Raw genomic sequence first — 17,399 nt, 5'->3', positions numbered from 1 at the left:
GCCGAACCCTCCCGCAGACAGAAGGCGGCGTTCTGGGAGGTACCACTTTTTCCCGAAAATAGGGTGGGCGTGGGGAGTGAAAAAGAGGAAAAGAGGCAGAGGTTTAAGGGATGGTGGTGGGTGAAAACTAGACTGGGAACGCCACAAGAGGTTTTTACCGAATAGGGTTCGTTTTTCCAAAAAAAAGCGTTGATGTACTTTGTTATGACTCCCCCCTCTCCCACGTGGACCATTCCTCTGCTTTAGGAATGTTGACGCTTTGCTCCGCAACAAGTTTGAAACTCCGGAGTAGCTTGAACACAGGCATGGGCAAACTGGGCCCGCCAGGTGTTTGAGACTTCCGTTCCCACAACTCCTAACAGCCGGTGCTCTTGGGAATTGTGGGAGTTGAAGTCCAAAATGTTATGAAATTGCAAGAGAAATTTTAAGCAAGCCTTCCTACTCTGTTCTTTGACAAGGCGAGCAGTGCTTGGGTGCCCAGGGACAATACTTTGAATACCTGGCATAAAATTGTCATTTAAAAATTATTTTTTTATTACTGATTCAATTATCATTAGACTATTCTAATCTATGACAGGCGTTCTCAGAGGTTGTGAGGTCTGTTAGAAACTAGGCAAGTGGGGTGTATGTATCTGTGGAAGGTCCAGGGTGGGAGAAAGAACTCTTGCCTGTTGGAGGCAAGGGCGAATGTTGCAATTGGCCAGCTTGATTAGCATTGAAGAGCCTTGCAGCTTCAAAGCCTGGCTGGTTGCTGCCTGGGGGAATTCTTTGTTGGGAGGTGTCAACTGACTCTGATTGTTTCCTGTCTGGAATTCCAGTTTTTTGAGTAGTCCTTTTTATTTATTGTCCCAATTTTTGAATAGCCAGATTTTGTGCATTTTCTGGTTTCTTCTTTTCTGTTGAAATGTTGTAACCACTTGGAGCCAGGAGGAGAGGCAGGTAAGAAATAATAATAATAATAATAATAATAATAATACGAAATCCAGCATATATCTCTCATTTTCTGTGACATACTCTGTTTTTGTGTCAGTAAAATAATAATCAAGCCAGTCAAGGTGGTCCCAGTGGTGATCAGCACACTGGGTGCAGCACCTAAAGACCTTGGCCTGCACTTAAACACAATTGACGCTGACAAAATTACCATCTGTCAGCTGCAAAAGGCTACCCAACTGGGATCTGGACGCATTATTTACCGATACATCACACAGTCCTAGACACTTGGGAAGTTTTTGACGTGGGATCCAATACAACCGCCAGCATAGTGACCTTGTTTGCTGTGTACTAATCTTGTTGTGTTTCAGATGATGATGATGATGATGACAATAAACACCTGGACCATACCTGTCATAAGATATACTGCTGGCATGAACTGGACGCAGGCAGAACTGGACAACTTGGACAGAAAAATAAGAAAACTCATGACCATTCATAATTCACTACATCCTCGCAGTGAATGTTGACTGGCTCTATCTGCCTAGAAAGTCTGGTGGCAGAGGACTCTTACAAGTCAAACAAGCAGTCGAAGAAGAAAAACACACCCTGGCAGAATATGTCAAGGAAAGCCAAGAACCTGCTTTAATTGAAGCCAATAATTGGAAATTTCTCAAAGCACAGCAGACAAAGAACCAGTACAAAAAAACTGCACTACAAACCAGGGCGGATAGCTGGCACAGCAAAGTATTGCATGGGCAGTTCCTTGACAAAATTGAAGCAAAAGTTGACAAGGAGAAGACCTGGTTATGGCTCACAAATGGAACCCTGAAGAAGGAGACAGAAGGCCTGATTCTTGCAACCCAGGAGCAAGCCATCAGAACAAATGCCATTAAGGCCAGGATTGAAAAATCAGCGGAGGACCCAAAATGCAGACTCTGCAAGGAAGCGGATGAAACCATGGATCATATCCTCAGATGCTGCAAGAAAATCACACAAATGGACTACAAACAAAGGCACAACTCTGTGGCCCAGATGATTCACTGGAACTTGTCACAAGTACCACCTGCCAGCAGCAAAGAACTGGTGGGACCATAAACCTGCAAAGGTTGTGGAAAATGAACATGCAAAAATACTGTGGGACTTTCGAATCCAGACTGACAAAGTTTTACAACACAATACACCAGACATCGCGATTGTGGGGAAAAAAAATCTGGATTATTGATGTTGCCATACCAGGTGACAGCCGCATTTATTTATTTATCGTGTCAGGAGCAAGCCAAACAGTTGTATTGCATTTTTAAACAAACCAACCAACCAACCAACAAACAAACATAACACAAAGTTTGTAAGCTTGGTAGTTGATTAAATGCCTGTTGACCAGTAGCTGGCCACTTGGAGTGCCTCTGGTGTTACTATAAGAAGGTCCTCGCATTGAGGAAAAACAACAGGAAAAACTCAGCCGCTATCAAGACCTCAAAACTGAATTGCAAAGGCTCTGGCATAAACCAGTACAAGTGGTCCCAGTGGTCATCGGCACTGGGTGCTGTGCCAAGAGATCCCAGCCGGCATTTGGAAACAATAAACTTTGACAAAATCACGATCTGTCAGCTGCAAAAGGCCACCTTATTTGGATCTGAGCGAATCATTCAAAAATACATCACACAGTCCTAGATGCTTGGGAAGTGTTTGACTTGTGATTTTGTGATATGAAATCCAGCAGATAGATCTCGTTTGCTGTGACATACTGTGTTTTTCTGTCAGTAAAATAATAATAATAATAATAATAATAATAATAATAATTAGTATTATTAGTATTATTATTATTATTCCAAAGGAATGTGCCAGAGGAGTTAAACTGGTTGATTTCAAGCTGCAGAGTAGATGGGCCTGTGCCTAATAGTTCAAACCAGCGTGACGTCAACCTGCGAATGAGGAAGCCTCGGGGGAAAGACCCACGTGGCGAGGCGAGGCGAGGCGGGAGTGAGGCGGGGAGCGGCGCCCCCTGGAGGGCGCTCGGGGGAAGTTTCGCAATCCAGGAAGCGGCGGGCAGTCTGCCTCTGGGAGGGAGCCATGGAGGGGCCGAGGGAGGCCGGCCTGTTGGGCTCGCTGCTGGCGGCCGCCCGCCGGGTCTTCGAGGGGGCTTTCGGGATGGAGCCCCGGGTCGCGGTCTCGGCGCCGGGGAGGGTGAATCTGATCGGGGAGCACACCGACTACAACCAGGGCTTCGTGCTGCCGATGGTAAGGGCGTGTGTGTCTGTGTGTGTTTGCAAGGAAAGCAAGACAGGCGCAAGACTTGGGCTGGCATGGATTGGCTCCTGCAGCCTCCGAAGAAAGAGACATGCTGACATCCTCCCGTATCAGACAACCTGAGAAGCTCCGCCCTCAAGTAGAGTTATGAAGGTCTTTTCACAGTATTGTCGAAGGCTTTCGTGGCCGGAATTACCGGGTTGTTAGAAGTTTTTCGGGCTGGATGGTTTAATCTTAAACTGAATTTGTATTTATGTCGGAACAAGTATATTTTAAGTGAACCTCCAGCCAACATATATGTATATGTATATTTAAGCTTTGCATAGTATAGGGAAGGGTTAGCACCCCTCTGGGGTTTGTTTTGCAGTTTGTACCCCTGTTCACCCCACTTTCTGTCCCTGTGATATTTTGATTTTGGAAATTTTGGCTTGTCGTGGAAACAAGGATTGGTGAGAAAGCTTTTGTAGAGACCCCTTTCCCCATGATAATAACTCTTCCAGGAGGGGATTCTATATGCTATGTTTATTTCAGTTTAATTTTTGGTTGATTTTTGGTTTTTATAAGTCAAATTGAGATCGTTTTATCCATTGTTTTTGACTTGATTTGTCATTTGTTTTTGGCATTGAATGTTTGCCATTTTTGTTACTCATGGGAAACCACTCTGAGTCCGCTCGGGAAGATAGGGTGGGTTTCAAATAAAGTACAGGGTTAGTCAAAATGCATAGGCCAATAAGCCATTCAATTGAATGGCTTATTGGCCTATGCATTTTGACTAACCCTGTATTATTATTATTATTATTATTATTATTATTATTATTATTATTTCCCTTCCTAGGGGTAGATTTCTCTCACTTCTTGATGTCTCACCCCCATTCTTAACTTGGAGTTAGCTGTATTACATATGAGAAGCACGAATTTAATAGCATTTTGTGGTGTATAGGTCCCCATGACTTCCGCATGCAGAAATTCTTTTAAAAATAACTTTATTCATGCTAGCAGGAACAAGTTAGTTAGTGTGATACAGAACTGTGCAGTGGTTAAGACTCCAGGACTGGGACCTGGAAGATCTAGTTTCAAGTCCACACTGAGCCTTGAAACTGATTGGGTAACATTTAGCCTGTTACATTCTCTCAGCCCAATCTGCCTGGCAGGTGGGAGAGTACAGTTTTGAACGAATTGGTGGAAACGAAATATTTTATTTATTTATTGTGTCAGGATCAACCAGACATTTGTATTACATTTTTAACAAAGCAAGCAAACAAATAGACAAAACACAGAGTTTGCAAACTTGGTAGCTGATTAAATGTCCTTTGACCAGTATCTGGCCACTTGGAGTGCCTCTGGTGTTGCCGCAAGAAGGTCCTCCATTGTGCATGTAGCAGGGCTCAGGCTGCATTGCAGCAGGTGGTCAGTGGTTTGCTCTTCTCCGCACTCGCATGTCAAGGATTCCACTTTGTTGCCCCATTTCTTAAGGTTGGCTCTGCATCTTGTGGTGCCAGAGCGCAGTCTGTTCAGCGCCTTCCAAGTCGCCCAGTCCTCTGTGTGCCCGGAGGGAGTCGCTCATTTGGTATCAGGCATTGATTGAGGTTCTGGGTTTGAGCCTGCCACTTTTGGACTCTCACTTGCTGGTGTGTTCCAGCAAGTGTCTCTGTAGATCTTAGAAAACTATTTCTTGATTTAAGTCGTTGACGTGCTGGCTGATACCCAAACAAGGGATAGGCTGGAGATGTCACTGCCTTGGTCCTTTCACTATTGGCTGCTACTTCCCGGCGGATGTCATTAAGAGCCACATCCACTGTTTTAGCGTGGTGAGATGTGTTCCACACTGGGCATGCATACTCAGCAGCAGAGTAGCATAGCGCAAGGGCAGATGTCTTCACTGTGTCTGGTGAAGACGAAATATGAATGCCACGAATAAATAATGAACTCTTCTGTTGCGACATCTACATGGCTTTTCCTATCTTTCATTCCCAGTCCCTGCTCTTAATTTGCAGCCATGACCAACTTGTGGTGAAAAACACTATTTGGCCGATTGCTTTCACTTAACTGTTGTCCCTATTTTATACTTTGAGGAATTCAGTGATTGTCTCCTCCTTCAGGCCTTGCAGATGAGTACAGTGATGGTTGGGAGCCCAAGAGAAGACAAAACAATATGCATTGTCACAACTGCAGAAGAAGCTGAAGAACCTAGAAAGGTGGAGTTCACTGTTCCAGAGGAAGGGGTTACCTTGAATCCTGGAGAGCCACACTGGGCTAACTATGTCAAGGGAGTTGTCCAGCATTATAAAGGTAGGATCTGAAGTTAGTACGTAATTTGTCAAATATAGAGAAAACAAGATTATGATGATATATATGATTGGAAAGATTAAGACTTTCCACCTTCTCCTTAGTGGGAACATGGTATGCATCAGTGATGTAAGTCTGAGCAGGTTCAAAATACAGTTGGCCCTCCAGAATTGTAGGTCTCACTCTTGTGGATTTGGCTAACATGGATTCTCTGAGAATCTCTAGTGCAGAGCTTTCCAAGCATTTCATGTTGGCGACTCACTTTTTTTTGCATGCATTATTTTGTAACACAGTAATTCAGTTTTACTAGCAAACCAGAAATTTGTTATTTTTTAACTGGCTTTTCCCCTTCTGTTGCTTTTCTGTTCCTCTATAGCTGCTCCTCTCTCAGGGTTTAATGCTGTCATAAGCAGCAATGTCCCATTGGGTGGTGGTCTCTCAAGCTCAGCCTCCTTGGAAGTGGCCGTGTACACTTTCCTGCAGCAGCTCTGCCCAGGTAAGAATCAGTCTTGGACTTCTATTGCTGCTAGTCATGTCCATTTAATAGAGTGGAAGGGGCCATAATTCAGTACAAGAGCCCTCTCCTGGCACATAATTAATCTAGGTTTCAATCCCTGGCATTTCTGATAATAGCAAGGACTTGGAATGACCATTCACAGCCTTGGTTGATTGATTGCGGGGAATTAATGGCCTTTCGGATGCTTTTTCACTGTATCCCCCATGAAGCTTCTCAGTTTGCTACCTACATCTGATGACAGTTACATTCCAACAACACCCATGGGCAACAACATACTGTACTGAGTTGTTGCCAGTCAGAGTGGAAAATGTTGTCCTGCTAGCTTGGGTATCCAGCGTTGCTCGGGTTATTTAAAACAGTCATTTTTTTTACTTGTACAAAATGCATAAGGTTGTGGATCAACTACAACTCACATCATGCCAGGTTAACCCTGTGATATTCCATCAGTACTTAAAGTTTGTTATGTTGGGCAGATTTGCTCTGGATGCATCATCAGTGGGGTTCAGTGTGCTCTCTGGATACAGGGTAAACTACGACTCCCACTATGGCGAGCCAGTCCCCTCAAACCCCTATATTAGATTCAGTTGGTCATGGGGGTTCTGTGTGCCAAGTTTGGTCCAATTCCATCTTTGGTGGAGTTCAGAGTGCTCATTGATTGCAAGTTAACTATGCATCCCAGTATCTACAACTCCTAAATGTCCAGGCCAATTCCCTCAAAACCCACCAGTATTCAAATTGGGCATATCGGGTATGTATGCCAAGTTTGATCCAGATCCATCGTTGTTTGGGTTCACAGTGCGCTCTGGATATAGGTGAACTACAACTCCTATAAATCCCTCCAAAGACCTCCAGTATTTTTTGTATGTCATGGGTTTCTGTGTTCCAAGTTAGTTCCAGGTCCATCGTTGGTGGAGTTCAGAGTGCTCTTAGATTGCAGGTGAACTGTACATCCCAGTACCTATAACTCCTATAAATCCTCGAAATCCCTCCAGTATGTTCAGTTGCTGATCAATTCCTCTGTTTGCTGTGTCCTGAAGAGAAGAATAGAAAGGGTTATGGGAGAGGTAGTGGGCAGGGTCATGTAAATTCCACACCAATGGAGAGAGTAAGAAATACTGGGATGTCTGTGGTGGAGGAAAAACAAAATCTAGGATGAAATTGTCCCCATATGAAAGTATGGTGTTTGTGGAGGACATTGGCTGGGCTTTTGGACATGTTCATGGCACTCACTATAACCTGCAATGTCATTGGAGGGAGGGCCATTGGTTTTTCCTGCGTATTGGGAGCTATAGCTGTTTATGGAAGTCGGAGTCTGTCTGTGTAAGTGGACACCCCAACCACATACACACACATATATTTTACTGTTATTGTGTGTGTGTGTGTGTGTGTATATATATATATATATTGAAAGGCAGCTTTAAAAAAAGCATCCTCCCGATTGCATGTCTAATCCATATGTCTAATCCAACTGAACTTGCATGCTTGTTCTCATTTTTACCAGGGAAAGTCTAATGTGAAGTCAGGCATAAAACAACTAATCTACTTGATACCAACTCTCTTCCTCATCACAGATGATGGGGATCCAGTTGCTAAGGCCTTAGTGTGCCAAAAAGCAGAACACACCTTTGCAATGATGCCTTGTGGAATCATGGACCAGTTCATTTCTGTGATGGGGAAGGAGGGCCATGCCTTGCTGATAGACTGCAGGTGAGGATATTATTCTCTGCAGGGACTTCATATGTGTCTTGCTGATTGTGCATAGGGTTTATCCTTGTGAGGGGTAATCTTGTCTAATCTGTGTCCCCACTCTTTGTGTACTTGTTGTATACATCATCATTCATATGGAGCCCACTTCAGACATGTCTGGCATGTGGATGGTAAGGCTTTGTATGGCTGTAATGGAGGAAGGAGGCCTTTCCATGCAGTTCAACAGATCTCTTCTTTGTGTTTTCATCTTCCAATATGGGGAAGGATTCTCTGAACCTTTATTGGGCAGCATTAAAGCAGGAAAGCATTTTTGTCATATATTGTAAAAACATAAATATGCACCCATAAACAGAAGCACCCAGAATGCAAACTTAAAGTATCTTTGTGCTCTTTAATCTTGTGAATGCAGGTCACTGGAGACTCGACTGGTCCCTCTGGCTGACCCAAATGTAGTTGTTCTCATCACCAACTCCAATGTCCGGCACACCTTGACAGGCAGCGAGTATCCCACTCGTCGACACCAGTGTGAAGAAGCTGCGAAGGTGCTTGGAAAGCCAAGCTTGAGAGAAGCCACTCTGGCAGATTTAGAGAGTAAGTCTAGTTTAATAAAAGCCAATGAAATAGCAGAGAGGGTGGCAGTGAGTGCCTCCCTCTTTTCCTTCTATATGGCTTTCTGCCTTTGAAGCAAAAGGGGACGAAGAGGAAAGGGTCAATCTTCTTCATTCATGTATAACATGCACACATTTGCATTCCATCACAACTTCTTCTAAACTGTGGTGGGACATCACATGGGGGCGAAACCCATTTCTCCCCTAATATTCGCTTGTAGACAGTATTTGTACTATCTTCATTTTGAGAGTTACTAGAGAGGGAAATGAAGTAGGATTTCCTGTGGTGGATGTTTTTTCCCCGTTTTTCTCTTTCACGTGAATGTATTTGTCTGGGGTATTTTCTGGGGCATGGAGAAGCTTGAGGAACTGACTCCTCAAGGCTCCCCACTTGCACTCTTAAGGGTATGTTTGAAATTTGAGTTGTTTTCTCAGTCCTGTCTAACAGAACTGTTTTTCCCTGCTCCTAGAGGCAAAGGTCCTCCTGAGTCAGGAAGTGTACAGGCGAGCTAAGCATGTGATTGGAGAGATAGAGCGCACTGCCATGGCTGTGGAGGCCTTACAGTCCAGGGACTATCGGCAGTTTGGTCAGCTGATGGTGGAGAGTCACAATTCCTTGAGGTGGGCCAACATCCCAGAGATGTTAAAACATTAACAGATAATGTTTTTGCTTTATTACTACATATTTTAAGATCATGTTTCAAAAGAGCCATTTCATAAATGACCCTAGATTTCAACATGTGAATTGTTCTATATAGCCTTCTTATGAGACCACAGTTTGTTGTATGAATGCCTGACCTGCAGACTGTGTTAGGTCAGTAGAGGTATAACCAGTCCACTCACTTCTTCAGTGTTTCATCTCAGTGTAATTTGATATCTATAGATCTATAGTTTTCTTTTTATGTATCTGTTTTGAGCAAGATAACTTCGCAATACTGTTTGGAAAATGTGCGTGGTTTATGAAAACCACGATGCAGACCATGTGCCACAACAAACCTCTTTTTCTCCTAACATGTTGACATAACAGTATGTACTTTTAATTCTATATACAAGCTCATCACATGTACTTTGAGGATTCTGCAATACTTTGAGGATACTTTTCTGTTTAGATGAAAATAGTGATTTCCATATACCGAACAGAACCTTCTTGTTGTAGTTTGTTTTTAACTTGTTGCTAAGTTATGGCAATTGTAAGGTGATCCTATCATGGGGTTTTTCTTTTGCAAGATTTGTTAAGAGAGGGTTGCCATGACCTTCCTCTGAGGTTGAGAGAGTGTGGCTTTCCCAAGGTCACCTGTTGGGTTTCCATTACCAAGCGGGGATCCAGACCCTGGTCTCCAGAGTCATAAACCCAAGATTCATCCACACTGGCTCTCAATCATATTTGGATATTTTAAAATAATAACAATTTCAGCAATGAATATAGTAGTAATAAAACTGCACTCTCTCCTAGTGTCCTCTGGATCTTATTCAGGATAATTTTTGCCCAAGACTGGATTTGTCTACTTCTGCAATGCAAGTTCTTGCTAACATATTTCTGTTAAGTCACAACAGGGCAGAGTTAGGATAGTGTGGGTTGAAATGCTAGCAGTGACAGTCTTTTGCTAGCAGTGACGGTCTTGTCACCCGCTGACTTCTCCTCCCCTTCTCCACCTCCAGGGATGACTATGAAGTCAGCTGTCCAGAACTAGATGAGCTTGTTTCTGCTGCCATGGAGGTCCCTGGGGTTTATGGAAGCAGGATGACTGGTGGTGGCTTCGGAGGTTGCACTGTCACCCTGCTTGAGTCTGGAGCAGCTGAGAAAGTTGTGAAACACATCAAGGTATGTAGAGTACATACTGGTAATGGAAAACTACTTCGAACACTACCATAATTTGCATCCATATTGGGAAGAAATATAGTTTATAATTGAGTCCTGTTCTGGGGCCAGATGCAAAAGTATGGCTTTTTTCATGGCGAGATTATTCACATAGTCTAACCTACAAAAGTCTTTCCTCAACATTATGAGTGTGGAGCAGATGAGCTATACTTCTAGCTCCTTCCCATTTTCTAATACATTCCTTCAAAGATAATTCTGTTTAGTGCAGAAGTTAATGAGCAAGCAGTAAAGGAAAGGAAGGAGGAAGAGAGGAATTTATAGAACTGGAGTTTTATTCCACCAAGGCTAACCCACAGCCAGGTGTGTTCAGACAGAAATAGTTGGTTAACCAATCTCTTAGCTTCATTATTATCAGATTACCAGCTTTACTAGAAATCTTTCCTGCTCTCCAGCAACACAAATAGCAATTTTACACTTCACATAAGTATGTGTACCCCACAGTTTTGCTTCCAAATGACTTCTGCCTTATATATATAATTGACAGTTAGATTATTCACATTAATGTAGGTTTAAAAGTGTGGTGGGAATTTGAATTAAAGGCAACAGTTAACTGAAGCAGAATGGGTCAAAATCTCAGTGTTCCCCTCATTTAAATCCCTCTCAGCCTTGCATAATGTACAAGAGTTTTAAACACTGCAGAGATAGTATTTAAAGCCTTGCAAACCCTCTTAAGGTCAATGCCTCTTTATTCCCTCTCTGTTGGAGAGGAAGCAATAAACCAGGTTCTTTTCTTCATATATGGTTATTGTACCCATGGAGCCCCCAGTGGTGCAATGAGTTAAACCTTTGTGCCGGCAGGATTGCTGACCGAAAGGTCAGCTGTTAGAATCTGGGGAAGTGGGGTGAGCTCCCATCTGTCAGCTCCAGCTTCCCATGCAGGGACATGAGAGAAGCCTCCCACAGGATGGTAACACATCCGGGCTTCCCTTGGGCAATGTCCTTGTAGGTGGCCAATTTTCTCACACCAGAACTGACTTACAGTTTCTCAAGTCACTCTTGACATGAAATAAATAAATAATATTTTTAAAAAAATTTGCCCATTAGTCAAAAGCCATTCCTCCAGAATGACAAACCAGTATATATTGTTTGGGACTGTGTTATTTTGTCCATCTTCATATGAGCAAATGGCAAGCTCATATGAAGCATAAGGAACTCATTGCACCTTCTTATTGGCAGTAAAATAAGAGAATGCTAGACTGGCTAATTTTCTCCAGTTGGTTACAGAGGGTTTGGTTTGTGACACTCATGGAGAAATTATCCTATGAAATCAACATCCAAAGGACTGACCACTCCAGAGACCTTAGCTCAAAAATGGGTTATGCTCATTACCTCTCCATACCTTGAAACAACACCATTTGGTTCTTCCTAAGCTCATTTGAAATACTAGAAAATTGATCTTGGTTGTTATTTCATCTTTTATCACATTTTCTGTCACCAGGAAAGTATTTTATTTACAGATATCTATTCTTATGCTCATTGTTTTGGTTTCTTGTTTATTGTGTGAGATAGTACTTTTGACATCTAGACAATTATAGATCCTGATTCTTGATCTTGATTTTTTACCATTAGGAAAAATACAGTGGGACGCCAACTTTTTATTTCTCAAAGCCTTCTGATGGAGCTAAAGTACACCGCCTGCCTTGAAAACAAACTCCTGATTTCCACACAAGGATTTGCTGCTACTGCTGCTGCTATCAGGGATTAGGAGAATTCACAAAGCTTCAACTCAGTACTTGATCCCCCATTTATTTGGGATAGAAACCTCAAAATAATGTGCTAAGGAATTTATTTTTAATATGATTTAAAAATCAGATTTATAGGTAGTGTTTTTCTTTCTTCTTTAACATTTCTGGGAGAGGATGTGTTCGTCATCTGATGTCAGAGAAAGCCTAATTTGCTCTATTGTTGTGGGACAAGACTTGTGTATTTGTAAATAAATGGATAATTGAGACATATGTCATTATTTACATGATGTCTGCACCTCTAATACTTAAGTCCCTCCATAGACACTGTGGTAGGAAGAAAGAGATAAAAAAATGGTTTGGATTCTTGGACCATCCAAGAAAACAGGGATTTTAAAACCATAATTTTATATTAAAGGGGCACAGACCTAACCTTCTCCTCCACAGACTATGTCTGTGTCCCTTTAAGATCTTCAGGGAAAAGCAGGGAGAGATCTCCAAGTAAACCATCTTCACTTTTTACTTTGGAAAACAAAACAAAACATGTCAGTCGAAGGACATTGGGCTTTTTCCAAAATAATATTTTAGAAATGCTTTAATATTCACTTTGAGATACATCTCCTGCTCTCTCCCCCTCCTTGATTCCAGTATCTGTCTCTTCTCTCTTTATAGTCTTGAAGTAAAAAGGACCTCTTTCAAACTCTTGGTATTCTGGTATTTAGTGGACTGCACTCCAATCTCCCCCAGTACCTGCCAACTTGGTTAGCATAGTATGCACCACGTAGGAATTCAGTATTCACAGGCAAAGCATTTGCCATACTGCAGGCCTTTCCAAATCTGGATCCACCTTTATGCAATGGTCTTCTTTTGGATCTCCAGGTGGAGGAAGATCTCACCAATTTTCATAAGGGGTTGGAGAGCTTTGATTCACCAGATTGAACTGATGAGTTGTGTTTGAGGTTGCTGAGATAGACAGTGATTTGGGGATATTGGGCATTTTATGTGTAATTATACTTTTATGTTTTATGTCCATGTTTGATATGCCACTCTTTGATGGAAAGGGCATTATAAATAAGCATTGTTATTATTTTGGCCTCAGTCTTCTATCCATTTTTAGATCCTTTTAGACATTAAACGTTTTGAGAAACATCTAGATGAGAATATGGCAAAGTATTTCCATCTGTCTATCTGTCTATCAAGTATTTGCTTCTATAACTCCCATCCTTTGCTGAACTATATGTGCCTCTGCTTATTGAAATCCATGTGCGTAGTCCTTCCTAGCTCTTCATAGGATGTATAGCCCTATTTTTGCCAAGAGCCCCAGCTGCCAGCCTCTTTTCCATTAGGCACATTTGGAAATAAAAAAACCCAGCTGGAATCAAAGAGAAAATGTTTATTAAGTGCAACAGAAAGCCATCTGGTCCAGAATATCAGCTGTTAGACTGTTTTATTATTCACACCACATACGTATTAAGTGCCACCAACTTCTGTAAGCCATAACAGGCAACAAAAATATAATTTATATTCTATTGTGTTTCTTCCTTTATATGAGCAGAAAACACATTCCCTTTTAAAACTGGCATTAGAACCACTGCTCTGCTGATGTCTGGCCCAATTTCCCCTTTAAATGGGCTCTTTGGTTAATATTAAGGCCTGTGGGGCTCCTTGAGTAAAAAGCACTCTAATGCGCAGCATGTAATTGTAACTGGTGGTAACAAGTTGACTTTACAGAAGGATGTTTGAGTACATTCTGTAGATAGCCCTTTCTAATAAAATACTTGATTTAGGGTTGTATATAAAGTAACCATGAAGTAACTTATTTGCTGGTTTTAGATGTCTAGATATACAAAGAAATCATCTCCTTTGGAAAGATGACTTGGGAAATTTTATAGATTCACACTGTTGCTATGAAGCAGTTTGCAATAACATCCAAAGTGAGATTCCAAGAGACAGAAAATAAGAGCACCCGTTACCTGGATTTTTGAACCCAGCCCAAACAACCTTCACCTTGAGCTTATATATTTTTAAGATTCATTTGGATTGCACAAATGCATATGCAAGAAATCTTGGTGCTAGTATTGTCAAAAGAGAAATGAAAGAGAAAGATCAGCTTGGTCTGAATTGTGGTAGAAGTGTTAACATTTGTAAAGACCATGGTATTCAATCTTTTATCTTTCAAGGAAACAAAAATCTATAGCAACAATGTGCATTGCAAAGGATTCTGGAACAAGGTGTAGGGTATATGCCCAGTTTATCTATTGCACATTGGGCATTACTTTGTGAAGATTGGTAAACTGTATTTTAGGAAAGGCACTTGCATTAGATTTTCTCAGCATAGAACCTGTTTGTTCTGCTGGAAAGGGTTTGAAAACATCTCCTTTTTGCAATAGCCATACAAAAATTGGAAGCGACATTATTCCAAAGCTGCAAAATGCACAACGTGGCAATCTCCTTCAGTAGAGTTCAGCTGGGAGTCTTTCCTCTAGATTTTGGATGGCTTCCAAGCAAGGAGAAAAGCGCGAGCATAAAACCCTGGGAGATTGTACCATCTGGCTTGTTTGTTAAATTTGCATACATATAAATAAATAAAAACATTCATATAAGAAAACACTACTTTTTCCATTCTAAGGAAGGTGAAACAGTCACTCCATATTGGAAACTCAGTGGCTGTATCAAAGCCAGGAGCATTGTTTTCTCTGCTTTGGCTTCCATGTATTAAATTCCTGTCTGGATCTGCACATGAAATTCTTTACCAATCTCTGGTTAGCCTCTCCTGCCTTGTTGATTCCTGTTCAACTTGGTTCTATTAGGCAAGACGGGGAAGGAATGGAATGGACTTTGTTAAATATAGATGTGCCCAGCCACTTGTGGTGTCCATATAACTACCTAAACGGTGGAGGAATAGAAATCTTGTGTTTGTTTGTTGGGTGCCTTCATGTCATTTCTGATATACGGTGGTTCTAAGGTGCTATCACAGGGTTTTCTTGGCAAAATGTGTTCTGAAAAGATTTGCCATTGCCTTCCTTTGAGGCTGAGAGAGTGTGACTTGCCTCAGATTACCCCGTAGGTTTCATGTTTCAGCAGGGATTCGAACCGTATTCCCTAGAGTTGTAGACTGATACTCAAACCACTAACACCACAGTAACGTGTTATAGAAGTCCCGAAAGATGCAGCCTACATAATTTAGATTAAAGTTGTTGTATCTTGTTAGGAAGAAAGAAGAGCAGACAGTATATGACAGAACTTTGTTATACCTGGGCTAAAGCCCATGGCACTGATATACACCAATGAAATAGACCTGTTGGCACTGCCAACTTGGAGCATTACAACTGGAATTCAATGGCAACTGTAATGTGGATTTTGGTTTAAAATGTTTTGAGGTTGGCAGCTCCTAGCATTATCAGTGAAAAAACACCATCTAGCTCACCCAGCTTTTCCTTAATAGATTTTCTTTGGTTTGGAAGAAGCTGTGGGAAAACATAGGGCTAGAAGAATAGAAAATGATGTCTGATTCATCTATAACACTCCAAGGACAAGGCAGATTCCACAGTAAAAGCCTCATTGGTTAGAATCCCCAGATCATTTTTAAGGGCTTCTTCTGGCAAGACTGTAATGCCATGAGATATGCACATCCCTAACAAAGGAAGCTGGTGGTAAGACAATCTGCATAAAATAACAGCCTTCCAAATTGTGCATATTAGGCAAACTACATTTTTTATCGTGTCAGAAGTGACTTGAGAAACTGCAAGTCGTTTCTGATGTAAGAGAATTGGCTGTCTGCAAGGACGTTGCCCAGGGGACGCCCGGATGTTTTACCATCGTTGTGGGAGGCTTCTCTCATGTCCCCGCATGGAGAGCTGGAGCTGACAGAGGAAGCTCATCCGCGTTCTCTGGATTCAAGCCTCTGACCTGTTGGTCTTCAGTCCTGCTGGCACAAGGGTTTAACCCATTGTGCCACCGGGGGCTCCTACATATTAAGATAGGATTGCACTATAAAGCATTGTAGGTAATGCTATGCAAATGAATGTTCTAATTAGTCATATCAATACCAAACTATAGACAAAGGGTTTTTGCTGACACGTGTAGGAAAAGAACACAAATAACACACTACCCCCTGACTACAAGGGGTGCATTTATAAAAATGACAAATTTAGAATAGGTATGGCTTTTTGTCCAAGAGCATAGCACTTCTTTTGGGAGGGGGGAACAGGATAATGGTATTGACACAGAGGAGCTATGCCTAGAGATTTGGAGTGAGAAAGAAAGGAAACTTGGGAATGGATTGAATTTAAAAATACAACTAGAAAAAATAGGATGGGGATTTGGGAGTTAGGAACAAATTGAGTCCTGTGCAGTCAAACAGGTAAGAACAGCGAAAAGCAAAGCATGAGACGGTCAAGAACATGACTCAAAACAGATCTAACCCAAAGCCCTTGGTAGCCAAGCGTCTTGCTAAAAGCTTTGTTCATAGTGTCCCGCCTGGGCCACATGCAGCCTCCACCCATTGGCATTTCGAAAGGAACTGCAATTGCTTTGAGAACTGATGCAATGCATCACACGTCATGTCCTTCTGAGTCTGGAAGCGGACCATAGAACCAGCCTGCTTGCAATCATCCACTTGTGAAGAGTCAAACACCCTCTTGCAATTTCTTTCCTGACTCAAGCTTCATAGAATTGCCTCTCTGTCTGTCTGGAGAATGTCCCACTGCTATTAGACATCATGGTTCTGGAGACAAACTCTTGGGTGACCTGTTTGGTGAGAGTGCTGCCACTCTCCACTCTCTGCGTGGTCATCAGCATGCCATCTGGAACAAGAAGGGACAATGCAGAAATCATGTTAGTCGTGCCTCTGTTTGTATGCATGTGTTAGTTGGCAGATACTATGGTTTCACCTACATTGTAGAAATGATCCAGTTTGAGACCACTTTAACTACCATGGCTCAATGCTGCGGAAGTGTAGTTGTTCAAGGTCTTTAGTATTCCTTTAGTGCTTGCTTCTTACCAAATTACAACTCCCGTGACTCCATGACAATTAAAATGGTGTCAAATTGCATTAATTCTACAGTATAGATCAGGGGTCCTCAAACTTTTTCAACAGAGGGCCAGGTCACAGTCCCTCAAACTGTTGGAGGGCCAGATTATAATTTGAAAAAAACACAAATGAATTCCTATGCACACTGCACATATCTTACTTGTAGTGCAAAAAACACTTAAAACAATACAATAATTAAAATGAAGAACAATTTAACAAATATAAACTTATTAGTATTTCAATGGGAAGTGTGGGCCTGCTTTGGGCTGATGAGATAGGATTGTTGTTGTTGTGTGCTTTCAAGTAATTTCAGACTTATGTTGACCCTGAGTGAGGGCCGGATAAATGACCTTAGAGGGCCGTATCCGACCCCCGGACCTTAGTTTGAGGACCCTGGTGTAGATGGTACCCTTAATCAATTTTATAGAACCAGAGAGGCAGGATGAATTGTAAGCTGCTAACAGGCATCAGAAGACGGGAGACCTGAAGAAATGCAAAGCTTCTTTTT

General features: G+C 42.0%; 2 protein-coding genes across 10 annotated transcripts in view; one reads left to right on the top strand and one right to left on the bottom strand.

The window, feature by feature from the left end:
• Positions 1-856: 856 nt before the first annotated feature.
• Positions 857-12,128, top strand: GALK1 (galactokinase 1). 2 transcript variants are annotated; one of them, XM_067463791.1, is made up of 8 exons: positions 857-939; positions 5,280-5,469; positions 5,843-5,962; positions 7,555-7,690; positions 8,100-8,281; positions 8,769-8,919; positions 9,958-10,120; positions 11,747-12,128. In XM_067463791.1, exons 2-8 carry the CDS (start codon positions 5,289-5,291, stop codon positions 11,819-11,821), a joined length of 1,008 nt encoding a protein of 335 aa, XP_067319892.1. In that variant the 5' UTR covers positions 857-939; positions 5,280-5,288; the 3' UTR covers positions 11,822-12,128. The 2 variants fall into 2 exon arrangements, with proteins under 2 accessions (XP_067319892.1, XP_060620655.2); XM_060764672.2 differs by lacking the exon at positions 857-939 and adding an exon at positions 2,951-3,171.
• Positions 12,129-13,232: 1,104 nt separating this feature from the next.
• ITGB4 (integrin subunit beta 4) overlaps positions 13,233-17,399 on the bottom strand; it is a 74,224-nt gene continuing 70,057 nt past the window's right edge. For all 8 annotated transcript variants that reach the window (XM_060764665.2, XM_060764664.2, XM_060764667.2 and 5 more), the window contains one exon: positions 13,233-16,664. In XM_060764665.2, the coding sequence (XP_060620648.2) occupies positions 16,519-16,664 (146 nt within the window). In that variant the 3' untranslated portion in view covers positions 13,233-16,518. The remainder of the gene's footprint in view (positions 16,665-17,399) is intronic.

Source organism: Anolis sagrei, chromosome 2 (genome assembly GCF_037176765.1).
Source record: "Anolis sagrei isolate rAnoSag1 chromosome 2, rAnoSag1.mat, whole genome shotgun sequence".
Classification (NCBI taxonomy): Eukaryota; Metazoa; Chordata; class Lepidosauria; order Squamata; family Dactyloidae; genus Anolis; species Anolis sagrei.
Note: the sequence above shows the minus strand (reverse complement) of the source record. Positions and strands in the feature narration are given on the sequence as shown.